The 17452-nt window shown below is 40.4% G+C and overlaps 1 protein-coding gene across 1 annotated transcript in view; it reads right to left on the bottom strand.

Moving 5' to 3' along the window:
- The window catches only part of uvrag (UV radiation resistance associated gene), a 191677-nt gene that overhangs the window by 98282 nt on the left and 75943 nt on the right, over positions 1-17452 (bottom strand). Inside the window, exons 11-12 of the mRNA XM_038267137.1 lie at positions 17182-17242; positions 13632-13797 (exon numbers count right to left, since the gene is read on the bottom strand). Coding sequence (XP_038123065.1) covers positions 13632-13797; positions 17182-17242 — 227 coding nt within the window. The remainder of the gene's footprint in view (positions 1-13631; positions 13798-17181; positions 17243-17452) is intronic.

Below are 17452 nucleotides of genomic sequence, written 5' to 3'. Positions count from 1 at the left end.
CTTTCTCTCTAGCCCGCCGTGGCTTCAGAGGCCATCGTCACGCAAACGGAGGGTGAAAATTAACGCAAGTATTTGGCCCCACTCAGGGACACCTAAGAGCCATGGTGGCCCGTCATGTCTTTTCAACAAGTTAATGGCTCATTTTTCTGTTGCCTGACGCAGATGTAAATATCCTGCTTGGTAGGGCTGGAAATGTGTTAAGTGACTCTCAGTGAGCCTCTCCAGCTGTTGTCAGACATAACCAAATACACAAAAATAAAGTGACTGTTCAATCACTGGCTCTTCAAGTGGCTCTCCTCGCTTCACACTTTTTCTCCCAGCTGTTCATCTTCATATGAAAGGCGTTGTCTGTGCTTACTCAAATGCCATTTCTACCTTTCAGAGACTCAGACGGGTTTGGGGCATTGCAGGTGAAAAAAGAAGCCAAACGACCCCCATCCTGAACGGGTGAACCCCTTCGTCCGTTTCAATTTGCATGTTTTCAAAACAAAAGCAAGGCTTTGTTGGACTACTGTATAAAACCTTTCACTCAACGCTATTCTTGACATTTTGAATTGAAAAAGCTTCCTGGATGGAAAGCAAAACATCAGTCCAGCGGATTGTTGTGATTTTCTTTTCTTGGAATGCCAGGTCTACACATTTGAAATTTGTTAGGTGAAGGGAAGTCCTTTATGTCAGAGCGTGAGCGGAGCAAAATTATCTGAACACTACTGCCCTCCTCTCTGTCTGTCTTTATCCTTTCCAACTCAAATAGAAAAAAACAATAAATATGTTGCCTTAAAGCTAAAAAGGAATCAAATTTAAACCATACTATAAATCTGCCTTTTTTTATTAAACTGGACCTCCTCTTAGTAACTTCCCTGTAATCCCAAATAAACTTGAGGAATTCGGAAGAAAATAATGAAGAAAAATTATAGTCAGACTAATTCCATTTGTTTTATCTTCTTTTCATTGTTCATGACACCTGAGCTTGCTTCGATCATGTTTTTAGTTGGGAGATCCCAGCCTTATTTTATTTTATTATATGAGCAATTAAATATTTTTACTTACTCCTTGCAATGCATGCGTGGCCCACTAGGGGTACAAGTACCCCCTGCTGTAAATCACTGATCAAAATTGAATTAAATTAAAACAGGAAGAGCCAACACGTCTAGAAATGCATTTAAAAAGAAAAAGTTAGATGTTAGAGTAGACAAGCTGCCTTCTCACAGGACAGGAGGGAAAACTCAGATTTGTTTTGCTCTTTAAGGTGTTCCCATACTCAGAGGTCAGAAGTCAACCTATTCCGGAAAAGATTTGATGTTGGTTACGGTTGATTTGAGCATTGGTCTCCTGGTTCACAGTCAAAACCTCAAACCTCTTCACCAAATAAATACAAGTTTATAAGTTACAATTTTTGAAAAGTTAAAAAAATAAATTTTCCTACTTATTTATGGGATTTGCATTTAGAATTTGGTGATTATTAAACTAACATAACTCCTGGGTTGCTGTGTTCTGTTCCTAACACATCATCCAGTCCATATCAGTATAAATAAACAGCATGATTTTTCCCCCATTGAGATCTGATGTGTTTTCAAAGTGTTCCTTTAATTTTTTTCAGCAGTGTATTTATATAATGCCACCTTACAGCAAATGTAATGTTGAAGCAGAACCCAGTCCATCCAATCAGCATATATGTTTCAAAATCCAACATCATCCTTATAAATCAACAAACAGTGTTTTAACAGAAATACACAGAAAACAGCAGAAATTCATCAGATTTTGTCACTTATATTCCATCTTATCTATTAGATTAAACCTTGATATGTTTGTTACACTGATACCAGGAGTGGTGCCCTAGTGGTTAGGGCATTGTGCTTGGAATCCAGAGCTGCTGAGTTCAAGCCCCACTACCACAGACTCTCTGAGCAAAGACCCTTAAGTAAGTTAATTTCACTGTATTGTACTTGTGACAGTGTAAAGACAATAAAAAGTTGGAAGACAAGTGGAAGGATTGATGGCTTATATGACTTCATAAAGATGTAAAATCATGAAAAGTAGCTGTTTCTACTGTGAAATAAGTACACTGCTAAGATGGTTCAGGCTGATCAGTTTAGGGACAAAGATGGAGAGAAAATGGCTGAGGAAGTTTGGATAAACGCAGGGCAGGGATGTTGAACATGTCAGGGAAAAGATGCTGATTGTGGAGCTACTAGAGAGGAGGAAACAAGGCGGGAGGAGAGGAAGTTAATTCCCTCCATAGCCCTCTACTGTGGCCCCTTAAGTCACGCAACTAAAAGATGATGATCAGACAGGCGGTATATGGATGTAGAGGGAAAGTACAGTCAAGTGAAAGCATGTCTCCACTGTCTGAAAACTATTCAGATGACATCAGATTTTCTCATCTTTCTCTTTCTTGCAGCATCTTGAATGTGAGGAATGTCTGATCCACCCTAAAGCAGGAGCATCCAAATCAACTTCTACTGCTTCTGGATGCATGGTTACACCACCATAACACACACAAATATTCATTTAATGAGTCGCTGTCCTCTACAAATCATCACACAAAGCACTGGCTGATGTTAGGTTATCAAACTGCATAGTTTTCTTTAATTATGTTTTACAACAATAAAAAGACATAAAGCTACATAGAAAGGAAGTGAAGTGGGTCACAGCCCCAAAGGCAAGATGCAGACTCCGTCACAAACAGATTTATAGCTCCTGTCCTCTGAAACACCTGAGAAAACGTCAAAGACCAAAAGCTTCAATTTGCTACCAACGGCAACGCAACAACAAATCAAGAGATGTAGAGAGGTTATTTCTGCACAGGATGTTTCTGCTCATAAATCCAGAGCTGCCTTTAACAAACAGGCTGATATCTGAATAACATTTCAATGTGTGGCATGATGCCTAAACCCCGCCAGGAATTCACATCTTAAACTGAAGGTTTTCAGCAGAAGTTTCATCATCATTGACTCACTATCCCATCATCAAGTCAAAGCGTTTGCTGGATTACAACCATAAGTTTCAGTAAATGATGTTAAGGACTATAGTCAGCATTATAGTTAAGGTGACCAGATTTCTGCTATTTGATCTGGGGACTAGGACAGGGTAAAAAAATCTATTTAATCGATTTTGAATCGATTCCTTTACATTTTTGCAAAATCGATGTCTAGGGAATGAAATCGTTTAGTTTTATAGTGATGTGCGTGACGTTCACATTCAAATGAGCAGGAAAGATGCACTCAAGATACTTCAAGGCAGACAGCTGCAAATATACCCAATAGGTTGACTGAAGACATGGGGACTGACCAGCAAACACCCTGTAGTTGACAACGCTGCAAATATAGTTTGTGCAATGGAGATAATGCAGCCCATGAATGTCTGCTGTGTCACGTCTGCCTGCTCGAGTGAGGCTTCACTTTTTCACTTTTCACAAACAAGTTTGCACTTTTGAGACAGTTTTGTTCACATCTCAAGTTTAAACTGTCTGATTTACAAGTTTGCACTTGGTGTTTAATATGACAGGAAAACATAAAATACATCAGTATTTTGAAACACAGTTGAACCACTTTCATTATTGTAAAGACAGATCGAATCGAAATTAATCGATTTTGAACTGTATCAATCAAAATCGAATCGATTCCGGACTTTGGCGAATATACCCAGCCCTACTGGGGACAATTCCTGCTTGTAGGGGAGAATAAATGCATATCTTGAAAATTAAAATAGGAAACGGGGACACTGATGCTTTCATCCATGTTTATATATTATTTAAACAACAAAAATGAAGCGTAACAAAACAACTTATAACTCTAGTGTAGTTACTGTTGCAACGATACCAGTATCGGGCGGGGCCCCCGATCCAGCACTAAAATAGTGGTATCTGTATCAGCGAGTACCAACTAATAGAGCACCAATACCATTTTGAAAGCCAAAAGTCTATTCAACTATTGTCACCCATTCCAGGAAGGCAATAAAAAGTTCTACTGGATTCACTTTGTATTAGTCTTTTTCCTGCTTCAACAAGGTAGGCAGGAGCTTGACAAAAGCCATGATGGCAATTATTTTAGATCCAAGTAGGATGCAGTTCTTCATATATACACACACATCAATTTCAAACAGATGGTATCGGCCAATACTGCACAGCCAGGTATCGGGTACTGGGATCGGGACACACCAGTCCTGGTTCTGAACAAGGAGCCGGTGGAGGATAAGGAAGTTTCCTGTAAACTGTAAACTACAGCCACATTAATCCAGGATGTACTTCCCAAAGTGCAAACCTATACGGTGGCGTAGACTCTGTCATCTTTGGCCGCCACCAAAGCACAGCATTCTCACAGGGTACAGCTGAAACCTCCATGTTTAACAGACGGGACGGCGTTTTCAGGGAGGCGTCCAGTATCGTTTTCATTCAAACAAAGAATTTTTACATGCAGCCATAGACTGTTTCGTATAAAATCCCAACAAAAAGAATTGGAATTTCCTTCTAGCATGAAAAATGTGGGAATGTTTAAGAGAACTGAATAACTGTGCAAGGCCCTGTAATTGTGTTGGGTCACACTCCTCTCTACAAAGCAGAGCAGATGTTCACAAAGCCATGAGAGACTCTCTTGAGGTCTTTCAAGGTAGATGTGCATCTCCCAAGCATATCAGAAAGTTCAGCCAAGGCTGAACGATGTTTTCATAGCAGACTCATGTTCTATTCAAAGCAGAATTGATTCCCATCTCAGTGTCAGCGCAGCACATCTTCTAATGCATCAAGTTAAATATGTTTTGCTAAATAATAAGCTTTTAAAGCAGAGTCCAAAAAGAAGAGCGCTGCTGAAAACAGTGTTGTCGTCGGGACCGTATTAACCGAGACCAAAACATCACCGAGACCGAGACAAGGCTAAGAGCATATATACATCAAAGGGAAAAGTCCTGTCATTTTGTTTGTGTTGAACAAGACAGATTTCTATTTTAAATGAGGATCTCAATGAAACAATCTGCATAATTTGGAGTACCCTCTTCCTAATGAAAGTCTACCTTTAAACACATGCAAAATTTAAATGTTTGATATGTTTTTCTCTAAGCAACGAACTTTAAAGTCGTAGGGAAGTCATATTTAAATGTTAAATCATTCTCGCTTAAACATCTATATAAATGTATTCTTTATGCTTCTGCCGCCCTGGCGTCCTCTTCCACAACATCTTCCTCCCCGCTTTCCTCCTCTAAATAAAAAATGTATGATGGAGGAGACTCATCTATGACCTCCGACACTAAACTCTCCTCCTCTTGCATGTTTCCTCTGTCCATAGCGTTCCTTGACAGTGTTGTTTCTAAGTCACCAATTTAGTATTACTTGGTCCCAATGGAATTTCCCATTGGGAACCTACTAGCACTAAGCTTCTAACTGGTTAGCAAGATGCTTCCGACAAACTGGCCACAATCAAATGTGCTTTGCAAACCTTCTGCCACAACAATCCCGCCCCCTTGATAAACGATCAATCACATTCACCTTCAATAGCGTAAAGTCGGGCACCATTTGGGATAATTCGGGAGACTTCCTACTCCCTACGACTTTAGATCATAGAAAACGTCACCATACCGGTAAACCAGGGTGATCATAGAGTGATGGGTTTAGGACTGAAACAATTAGTCAGATTAATTGTGAATAATCGATTATCGATTAATCGGCAACTAATTTAATAATCCATTAATCGTTAACTGGAGTACAGAGACTAAAACATGTTTTTAGCTGAAATAGGAACCCACCTTGAGCAGCAATTATACAAAAAAAGAAAGAAAAAAATATATAAACATTTTGCATCTAAAAAAACTTTTGGTCTGTCATTAATCCTCTCACCAGAACTCCTCAAGTGGAAAAGTTTTATTTTCACCTGTTTTAATTTCATAAGGAACCTTTTCCGGTCCAATTATTAGTCTAAACATTAATTGATTGATTAATCAATTATCTATTTAGGGACCTGGAAGACTTGCTGTAGTCGATGCGTCTCCAGTACATTGGTTTCTATTCCTGCCCCTTAAATATGTCTGCTCTTTAGTTTTAGGTCTCCTCACTGCCACACACCTGACATTTATGAACGATTAACGGGCTTCTGAGCTTATGAATGCTGCTCAGGAAGTCAGGCAATGATTAGAATCAGGTGTGCTGCAGCAGAGAGAGATCAGAACCATGCAGAAGTCCCAGAGGAGAGGGACGGAGAACCAGCAGAGCTAACATGATGGTTCCCATACCTTCTTGTTCCACCTCCCTATGATTTAATCTCTTAAGCCCGGCCGGCCCGGTACAGGCCGCTCATGTTTATCTTTTTATAGAAATGAACAAAACACAGTCCCATGGTGTTTCATCAACCTGCCTTTCAAAATGGGGCTTTAATATTTCTAAAACATGTTTCAAAATAATTTATTTCACAAATACTATTATATATTATATTCTACTTTTATAGCTGTGTAAACAAAAAAATACACTTAAAATTCCACCTGACATGTCTGACTCTGCTGGAATAATGAAACAGCACATATTAATTTTTAGCCACAGACGCTAAAATACTAGGAGGCAGCAGGAAAATCAAATGGTCACCCCTTACAATTGAAACATTTTTAGCACATTTTTTACATTATATTTAGCATGAATAAATATTCTGCACATTTTCTTGACAGAAGCTTCTGATTCTAATTTATTTTTACATTTTTTTACTGTTTTTGGATTTCTCATTTTTGTTTTCAGTAAAATATCCCTGTTTGGTGACAAAAATTATACAATTCATCTTATTTTCTACTCAGTTTGGTGATATTGTGTGTTCAGTGCTAAATTCCAATGAAACAATGGCTAAATCTTATGAGCAAAGGCTTTGCCTTATGCAGAAGATCCCCAATAATGTAAAGCATATTGTCTGGTCAGATTCCCTCTTATGAGTGGAAAAACATGCATTTTTGCACATTTGGCATGTTGCCAAAATCATCACTAAAACCTTTGTGGAACAAACAGGCTTCAACTTATTCAGTCCAAATGGGCTTCAGTTATAGTCAAGATGTGGATCTATAAAGTCTGAAGGTTCATCCAGAGTTTCAAATGGGTTTCATGGTGCTTTGCAGTGTTTATTTTGGAAAAATCTTTGGTGGGGCTAAATACTTTTTCATTTTTTCTTTGTTTAATCACCTATAAATCAGACGTGGTGACATTTAAAATAATGGTCCCACCTGAAAAATATTCCTCAATGCCTTTCTGTCACACATATACAAACAATTATATTTCCAATTTATAGTTTGGGAGCTGTACTTGCCTTAATTCACAAATGTACACTACCTTTCAAAAGTTTGGGGTCACATTGAAATATCCTTATTTTTGAAGGAAAAGCACTGTATTTTTCAATGAAGATAACTTTAAACTAGTCTTAACTTTAAAGAAACACACTCTATACATTGCTAATGTGGTAAATGACTATTCTAGCTGCAAATGTCTGGTTTTTGGTGCAATATCTACATAGGTGTATAGAGGCCCATTTCCAGCAACTATCACTCCAGTGTTCTAATGGTACAATGTGTTTGGTCATTGGCTCAGAAGGCTAATTGATGATTAGAAAACCCTTGTGCAATCATGTTCACAAATCTGAAAACAGTTTAGCTCGTTATAGAAGCTACAAAACTGACCTTCCTTTGAGCAGATTGAGTTTCTGGAGCATCACATTTGTGGGGTCAATTAAACACTCAAAATGGCCAGAAAAAGAGAACTTTCATTGGAAACTCGACAGTCTATTCTTGTTCTTAGAAATGATGGCTATTCCATGCGAGAAATTGCTAAGAAATTGAAGATTTCCTACAACGGTGTATACTACTCCCTTCAGAGGACAGCACAAACAGGCTCTAACCAGAGTAGAAAAAGAAGTGGAAGGCCGCGTTGCACAACTGAGCAAGAAGATAAGTACATTAGAGTCTCTAGTTTAAGAAACAGACGCCTCACAGGTCCCCAACTGGCATCTTCATTAAATAGTACCCACAAAACACCAGTGTCAACATCTACAGTGAAGAGGCGGCTGCGAGATTCTGGGCTTCAAGGCAGAGTGGCAAAGAAAAAGCCATATCTGAGACTGGCCAATAAAAGAAAAAGATTAAAATGGGCAAAAGTACACAGAGATTGGACAGAGGAAGACTGGAAAAAAGTGTTGTGGACGGATGAATCCAAGTTTGAGGTGTTTGGATCAAAAAGAAGAACGTTTGTGAGACGCAGAACAAATGAAATGATGCTGGAAGAATGCCTGACGCCATCTGTTAAGCACGGTGGAGGTAATGTGATGGTCTGGGGTTGCTTTGGTGCTGGTAAGGTGGGAGATTTGTACAGGGTAAAAGGGATTCTGAATAAGGACAGGTTTTCACTCCATTTTGCAACGTCATGCCATACCCAGTGGACAGCGCTTGATTGGAGCCAATTTCATCCTACAACAGGACAATGACCCTAAACACGCCTCCAAATTGTGCAAGAAGTATTTAGAGCAGAAGCAGGCAGAGAGCTGAACCCCATTGAGCTGCTGTGGGAGCAGCTTGACCGTATGGTACGCAAGAAGTGCCCATCTAACCAATCTAACTTGTGGGAGCTGCTTCTGGAAGCGTGGGGTGCAATTTCTCCAGATTACCTCAACAAATTAACAGCTAGAATGGTCTGCAATGCTGTAATTGCTGCAAATGGAGGATTCTTTGACGAAAGCAAAGTTTGATGTAAAAAAAATGTTATTTAAAATACAAATCATTATTTCTAACCTTGTCAATGTCTTGACTATATTTGCTATTCATTTCACAACATATGGTGTTGAATAAGTGTGACTTTTCAGGAAAACACAAAATTGTTTGGGTGACCCCAAACTTTTGAACAGTAGTGTTATCTCAGGTGGAACAGGTGGAATTTGCTCCTAAGGCCCTCAGGGGATAAAGGATGTTTTTTGCCCCTGCCAATCTTTTAACAGTTGAGCCAAAAAAAAAAAAAAAAAAGTCTATTACAGTAAAACAGATGAATGAAATAAACTACTATCCTGTTGGAGTTTTCTCTAAGGGGGGGGGGGGGGGGGGGGGGCAACAAATTCACAATAGGCGTATACTACAAACCAATCATAGTTTCATTTACAGGTTTACTTTTGTACACAAATCTTGCCCTTCTGAGGCTTTGTTAAGGTAAATTTGTGTTTTGCACTAAAACTATCTAAACTACTCTTTCTAAGGTGTCATTGTTTTCAGTATGACTGTGAATTTTACTGTGTTTACACAGTGAAATATTGATTGCAGGTCCATCACTGGTACAGTCTCATCACATGCTTTAAGCCTGCATTCGCATCAGAGGAGGCAATGACATCACAGGTAGGGAGCGTGCTGTATTCAGGGAAGCAAATATGGATGGTATTGCTTTATCCAGGTAGCTGTAAAAGGGTAAATTGTTTTATCAGAGCATTCTGAGCCGAACTATAGATGCCTTACAGAAATATTCCTGACCATGCAAATGACGTATGTATGACCGCTGGTGCTGCGTTTTCTGTTCTTCACTGCTAACATTCTGCCTGCCTTTCCAAACCAACACATCACAGAAATACAAGCAAAGACCTGGCATAAATAAATGAATTCCTCTGACAGAGATTAAAAACCCTGAATCAGCCATTTTCCCCTTTTTGTTTGACGTTTTTGTTCTTTCATTTAGACGAACCTGTGGCACAGAAAGCTCTTTTTAGCCTCCTGTCAGTACGGATCAGACAGGTTTGCAGAGCAGAGTGTGTCAGAGCTCAGAAATCCTCCAGAGTCAAACACACCATCATGTCTGCAACTGCTTTCATACAAAACAAATCTGGACTTAAGTAAATATACATTTCCAGAATTGAGTTATATTCTGTCAGATTACCTCAACTTAGATAATGGAAAGAGACAGAGCAGATAACTGCTGAATGGAAGGATCTGGCCACAAATCAGCCGCAGGCTACATCAAACTACAACTGCTACTTTCACCAGACCATAAAAACGCTTGTGCAGAGTGGTCAGAAGATGTAGAGGTGTGTTTTCCAGAGGAAACATTTCAGTATCTGACGTTTGTACATCTGCTGTCATAATCAAAAGAGACAGGCAATCTACAACTCTCTACATGTTTGTATAAACAGACCAATTCCCCTGATGGTGCTGTGTGCAGGGCAGCACTGTGGGAATGCTTGCTTTTTTTTAACTTTAAGATAAACAAATAATCAGCATCCTGAGTCACTGCAACCAAAGCTAAACATCATGATTACATTTGATCCCACAGGATCTATTCTACTTTGTTAACAAATTTATTGCAGAATTGTTTAACAAAGAGGTTTTTCACAGGACATGCACACGTTTGTTTCGTGCAATTAGATGGTTTGTCATCGTTACGGGATTCTGAAGCCAAAGACACGCTGCACCGGTCGAGTTAAAGCAGAAAACAACTTTTAAAACAGATCAAACTTGAGTTTTAAACACTAAATGTTTTATTACTGCATGTTTCCAGTGATGGGTTTCTTAAAAAAAATGGCCTGTTTCAAACTCAATCAAATCCAAATCCAAATCACAATCCTGCTCTTTAACCACCTTTCTTTTTGTTTTAGAAATTATACCAAAAAGTATTGCAATAACTGATAACACTGCTGTTTGGAAACCGCCGATCTGTGAAACCATTGAAACTAGGGCCACAACTATTAAGTATTTACTCAATAAATTCATCATGAATGTATTTTTTGACTAATCTTAATGGAGATTCATTTCGTAAATTGAAATTCCTTAATAAACACATTTTTTGACAACTTTTTGGATTAAGGCATTAATAATTAGGAAGCAAAAAGTGTTTTTCTTTTTTTTTCTTTTTATGATTTAACCAAGGTGAAACTTAACCTGCCCCTTTAATATTTTCGAATAGAGAATATTTGACGAAAAAGAAGATTTTTAATCTTTTTCACAGTTTAGCCTTAACTACTGCTCCGAATGGATAATTGTCCAACAAAATTCATCTTTGAGAATCAATTCACAACGATTTTGTTACCAGAAAAGCACAAACATACAAACTGTTTTATCTTCTTTGATTTTTATAAAGTTGGCACCATTTGGAAATGTTAGAGCTGCTCATTGGCGCAGTAGGTAGCAGTGCCGCCTTGCAGAGTTTGCATGTTTTCCCTGAGTAGGTGTCTCACCAGGTACTCCGGCTTCCTCCCACAGTCCCAAATCCAAAAACATGACTGTTAGGTTAATTGGCTTCTCTAAATTCTCCTTAGGTGTGAGTGTGTGTGTGAATGGTTGTTTGTCTCTGTGTTGTCCTGCGATTGACTGGCGACCTGTCCAGGGTGGACCCCGCCTCTCGCCCATAGACAGGCAGAGATAGGCACCAGCACGCCTCGTGACGCCGCTTGGGATAAGCGTGACGGAAAATGGATGGAAAGCTTAGACTCCACTCTTTCAGGATCTGTATTATTAATGACTCCTAGTAGACTTGTTCCTGGTTTTCATATCTCGTATATTTTACAGTGAGATTCTTCGCCAGCCCATCCATGACTGCAGTAATCAGCTGTGTGCGTCTATAGAGTAGAACAGGGGTCTCCAACCCTGCTCCTCAAGATCTACTGTCCTGCAGATTTGAGATGCATCCCTTCTCTACCAAATACTCCACTGAATTCTATTATCCGCAACACTTGTCCCTGCTGAGATAGCAAGGGGTGCTGGTGCCTATCTCCAGCTGTCAATGGGTGAGAGGCGGAGTAGACCCTGGACAAGTCTCCAGTCCTTCGCAGCTCCACCAAATTCAAAGGAATGAATAACCTCTTTAGCATGCCATCGAGTTTGGCAAAGGTTTGGTAGAAAGTTATGTTTTGGAGTAGGGATGCATCTAAAATCTGCAGGACAGTAGATTTTGAGGAGCAGGGTTGGAGACCAATGCAGTAGAGTTTGGAGGATTTGGATCCAACATCGTTTAATGGTTTGTTTACTTTTAAACAGCGAGAAAGAGGTTGTAGTTTTTGTTAGTGTTTTTCTTGAGCTGAGGATCTCCACCTCTGGTAGCACATTTGGATTAAAGAAGGTCAGTTTTTGTTGGATCAGATCCACAGAGTCTTTCATTCCCAACATTTGTAGATGGAAGGGTCTGACTGAAAACAGAAAGTAAACAAGCAATCCCAGAAAGAACAACAGCAATGAAGAGTTTTTTTATAGGGGGAAATAATTCCATCAGGCAACCAGACAACTTCGCTCAGCGCTTCTACAGAAAGGTTTCATGTGGAGGAAAAGAGTCCAGGCAATCAGAGCCGGATCTGTCCTATGACATTCCTATAATATAGATCCAACTATTCTTCTGCAGGTTAAAGAAATGTTCAGCTCCAGTTGAGAAAGTCGCTCAACCGGAGAAAAGATATTGACTGTTTTCCATTCCGAGTCTGTGAGGCTAGAAGGAGAAATAACTTTAATATGTTTTCCGATGCTGCACAAATAGATTAAATGAAATAAAAAGCAGATTTAAGCCAGAGCTGCCTTTACGGAACGATCAGAAAGATGTTTTTTATGAATCTCGTGCAAATATTTATTGATGAAATCATGAGCTCTTTGGACTCAGTGGAAATTTGGAAGCAAATCCAGAGGAATCATCCAAAAACTATTCAAGCAAAAGATTTGGATCTTTAAGGAAGACAATGACGCAAAGCATAGCAGATGAGTGCTGAAAGACTATTCTGTTCAGGCCATAAGAAAGTCCCTTAGAGTCCTGTCCTACATTCATTGGACCACCAATGGGACCCGCTCCAGAACATTCTTCATTTGTCATTTAGCAAAGGTGCTGCTGCTGTACATTAACAGAACCTACACTTGGGCTGTTTCAAAATTCACAATAAAGCAAGCACGGACTCTTGTCCTCGCCGAGTATGTTCTTGAGAAGAACACAGGAAGGTGTGGACTCTGGCAGAACGCAGCATAAATATGGGTCCATTGGAACAGAACGTCGCCACAAACTCGGCTCGTCTGGAGCTAATAGTCTGTAGATAATGATAAATTCTTACTTTTTTCATTTATAATAGTGAATAATAATTACCACAGTCAGATAAACACAAATCAAATGCCAAATAAAACACCCAAAAAAAATCACAGCCAGCGGTCCTTCACACCTGGCTATGCAGAGAGAGGGCTGCTGCAGACGGGCTAGCATTAGACCTGCTGCCGTTACCCTCGGAGGTCCGCTGGTCGCTGCGGTCCTCTCAACATGGAAAATTGTTTTTTAGATTACGCAAATCGGTAAATGGGCCACATAGTGACGCTTAAAAGTATAATGTTCTCGCCTCAAATGATCTTAAAACCTACTTTTATTGAACAACAGCAACAGAAAAGAGAATTTTTAGCTTAATACTCTGAGCTCTGTGAGCTTCCACTGGAAGCTGCTGCTGCAGCAGTGCATGCTGGGACAGCTGTCAATCTCAAGAACGGACAAATCTGCTCTAATGCACGCTGGGTAAAGAGGGAGAAGCGAGAACAACGTCCGGTGACCTTGTCCATTCTCGATCCTCTAGTTCTTTTGAATTGAAACAGGACTAGGGCTGAGGCTGATGACATTTCACAAGCACACGAGAACGCACAAGTACACATATTGAGAAACAGCTTATGTGTGTGGACCAATGCTGAGTCTGACTTACTCTCTCTCCTTCTCAGTGAGTCTGTCTGTGATGGTGTCCTTGATGGAGGAGCGGGAACCCTTGTGGATCACCGGGTACCGAAGAGGGAGCTGAAGGAAGCAGGAGATCATCAGGACCAGGTGTGCTGTGTAACCCAGGGCGACCGCCACGCTCCCGTCATCTTTCGCTGCAGCACAAACAGGGTTAAACTCAGTGTTAATTAATCTGGTGGCTTTTTGAAGGAGACATTAACACATCAAAGACATCATGTTAAGCAAATCCAACCCAAGACAGCAGAACATTATTCAGGCAGGAAAAGGTATTTTATCCCCTTCAAAACTTAAAAGCTGCAGAGCGCAGCAGTTTGCAAGACTGTCAGCTCTGTTTGGTATTCGATTACATGGAAACATAAAATTGTGGATTCATCGTATCATAATTAACCAACAGAAGATGACTTTGAAACCGAGTCCCTGAGAGGAAGATGAGTCGTTCTGCTCAAGAGTCAAAAAAAAATATGAAACGGAAAACGTTTGCCAAGTTGGGACTTCCAGTTTCTGTTTAAAGCTTCATTTCAATAAAAACAACTTTGATGAAATAAACATTTCAGTCCATAAATAAGCGAGAAAATGTAAAACCTACATGCCATCTGGTTTGGGTTCTTTCTGATGACAAACAAACAGATCAACTGAAGGACAAAGGATTGAAGGCTGCAGCAAAGAGGAACAAAAAGCTACTTTGTCTAATGTTTCGATTTGTATCAAAATATATCTAGCTTTAATATTCCTAACTTTTAACCACTTCCACATTAAATCACATTACATGATCCAGTTTTCATTAGGATTTTATTTGATGGGCAAACACCAAAAAAAGGAAAATATTTCATGGTTTCATGTTTTCCTTTTCTATTTAAACATCCAATAATGTTGTTGGAAGTAGTTTTAACCCTGATTTTTATTCTGGAAGTCCAAATTAAAGTCTAGTCTGAGGCCTGTGGGTGCTGCACCCCCTAGCTGAGACCCTACAGAGCCACCAGGAATGAGACAGCTTCCACTGAAGTACCCAACCCTAGGGAACCAGCAGAGACAGGCACCTGTCACTGGCAGGGAGCATAAGAAGGGGGGAGGAGATAGGCCCTGCTCATACTTGGGGCCTAAAGGCTGATTTAGGCCCCAAGCATGGCCTAAATCAGCCTTTATACTCAGAAACCAGGTCGTCTGCGTGTGTCTCGCAGTGAGCGCAAATATGCACCCGCCCCTTCCGCAGACACTCTGCTGCACATCTCCCAAATTGTAGCTGACCGCAGGGGCAGGAGGCCTCTGATTGGTCAAATCTACATCCGCTCTACTCTATGCATATTTCCTGTTTGGTTCCTTACTGGCTTGTTTTGTTTGAATGACCGCCATTGCGGAAAACGACTCATGAAGATGGACCACCTCGGAGAGCGAGGTGCGCAAGAATGCTAGGAACCTTTTCCTGGATCCCCCCTCTTTTTCACCCTCATGTCCCTCCATTGTCGCACTTATATCCAGACAGCCAGCATTTTCTGATCGTCTCACTTGCGTTGTGGCGTGGAATAACATAGCGCAGACCTGACTTCAATATTGGGCATAAATCAAAATTATCAGCGACAAGCTCACAGCGACACTCTGATGCGGGGAGTATAACCAGCTCTTTAGGCGCCTAAGATGTTCCAGTAGGTGGGAGGAGAGGCAAACACTAAATTTGACAAGTAGACAAAGACATAATCACATTCTTAAAGTCACATTAACAGAATCCCACCCTTACAACAATACATATACAAACACTCAACATGTACACACAGAGGAGCAGACACTACACATATTCTTACACTTATCATACATACATTACAAATCCTCCCTCGATTTCAGGTCTAGCCCCAAACACCACCCCAGACCCACCACCAGAAGAGACTACCAACCCCACCTACCCCCAAACAGCTCTGACCACAGCTAGTCCATGGTATCCCCAAATATACCAAGCACCCGAGACGTTTTCTCACCAGTGCTCCTCCATGTTTATCAAATGCACTCAGATTTCTTTCAGCTCGTTGAATCAGACTGGTGCAGTGTGATATTGTCCGTACTTTGCACTCAATAGTATCAGGTAAACGAGCGGGTTCACGCAGGTCTGATGTTCCCACTGCATGCTGATTGGAGCAGTGCCGTTCGAAGACGACTTTAACCCAAATCGCCTGCAGAGTCATTTGACGATCTGACACGTGTCAGTGAGCCGTTCCCACTGCCACTAAAAGCCAATTGTTTCTAGGCTTAAAAGTGATTTTAGGCCATTGGGAAAGGGGTATAAGTGTCTAAATGCATTCCAACAACCACAGGTGGGAATGAGCAGCGGAGGCAAAGCTTGAGGGCTGACCCACTTCCACTGCCCACCCTGATGCCCTACATAGATATGTCTTGGTAATGTTAGAAACCACATAGGAAGCCCCGGCCTGGTGACGATCCCCGACATCCTGTGTGGGTGGAAGTGTGATAGAGCAGGTGTAGGGAGGCATCCGAGGGGAGCAAAGAAGTGGGGAACGGGGTCCTATTAGGGATCCAGCTCCCCTACTGACCCCAATAGGCACCCTGTTCACCACCCGGAAGCAGACCGTAAACCAGACCTGCCCTTTATTTTGTTTTAGTTTTTGTTAAGAGTAGGACTGGGCAATTAATTGAATCTGGAGAATAACCACAATTTAACAAAAAGCTATTTTCAAATCCCAGACGGAGTAACTTGTGATTCTGTAACAACTTTGGTCATTTAAAAGGAGACACTGACTTTGTCACTCCAGCCCTTTATGTGGCAGTAATAAGCTTATATAATCAGCTTAATGTGGGTTTGCCACAACGATCAACAAAAGACAGAGTTGCAGCTAACACAGAAATCCATGCAAGAGTAGAAATATTTTTTTCCATAGAGCAGTAACAATAACATCCTGCGACAATGGACTCTGGAAAAGACAACTTTACGGGTCATAATAATAATCAAACCCTGGAGTGAAACATCTACTTGCTTGTGGTTAGTGCAATCCAAGTGAAATCTCTATTGAAAAACTGATTTAAAGAAATAGAAGGATAAAATTGCGTGGAAGAATTTTGGAAAAAGGTTTGAGCAAACAGGAATGTGACGTGGAGCAGCGGTGATCAAACAACCACAGAGAACTCAGCTCAGAGTTTCTACTGAAAGGGTTCAGGTGGAGGAAGAGTACAGGCAAGGGGATCGATAAAAAAAAAATGCTATTTAGATTTATTGGGAAAATCTTTCAGAAGAGGAAAATTCTAAGAAAAACAAAAGTGCCTGAGGGGAGTTATGGAAGCAAATCAAATATTAAACATATTGCAAAAAAAAATGTCCACCTGACTTTTTTTGTCCACAAAGGGAAATACATGTATGAGTTATGGACATTTTTTTCAGTTTAGAGGATTGGTTTGCAAACCATACAAATTTCCAGGTCCTTTAGTTAACATCTATTTAAATTCAAAATCCTTAAACGGAAGATAAATAACATGTTTGGCCTAAAACATGGTCAGGTCACAGACACTTAATAAATTACCTTGAAAGTCGTCTGAGTTTGGCAGCTTCACTCCACAGATGACATAATCCGACTGATTGACCTGCAGATTGAGGGAAAATGTTTCATTTGAAGGACAATAAGGAGCCAGCAGAAGCAGAGCCACACAAGATGAGGGATGATATGGGAGGAAAAACCATACAGCTGGCAGACGGATTGGGTTTAAATCATCCGGTTATGGTTTTAAGGTATCAGCATTCCAACTTTGTTAGCCAAATATCTTACAAAAGTGAGTGATTAGAAAGAGTCTGTG

Source organism: Cyprinodon tularosa, unplaced genomic scaffold (assembly GCF_016077235.1).
Source record: "Cyprinodon tularosa strain WSP-4 unplaced genomic scaffold, ASM1607723v1 ctg662, whole genome shotgun sequence".
NCBI lineage: Eukaryota > Metazoa > Chordata > Actinopteri > Cyprinodontiformes > Cyprinodontidae > Cyprinodon > Cyprinodon tularosa.
The sequence above is the reverse complement of the archived record's forward strand: the minus strand, read 5'-3'. Positions and strand labels throughout refer to the sequence as shown.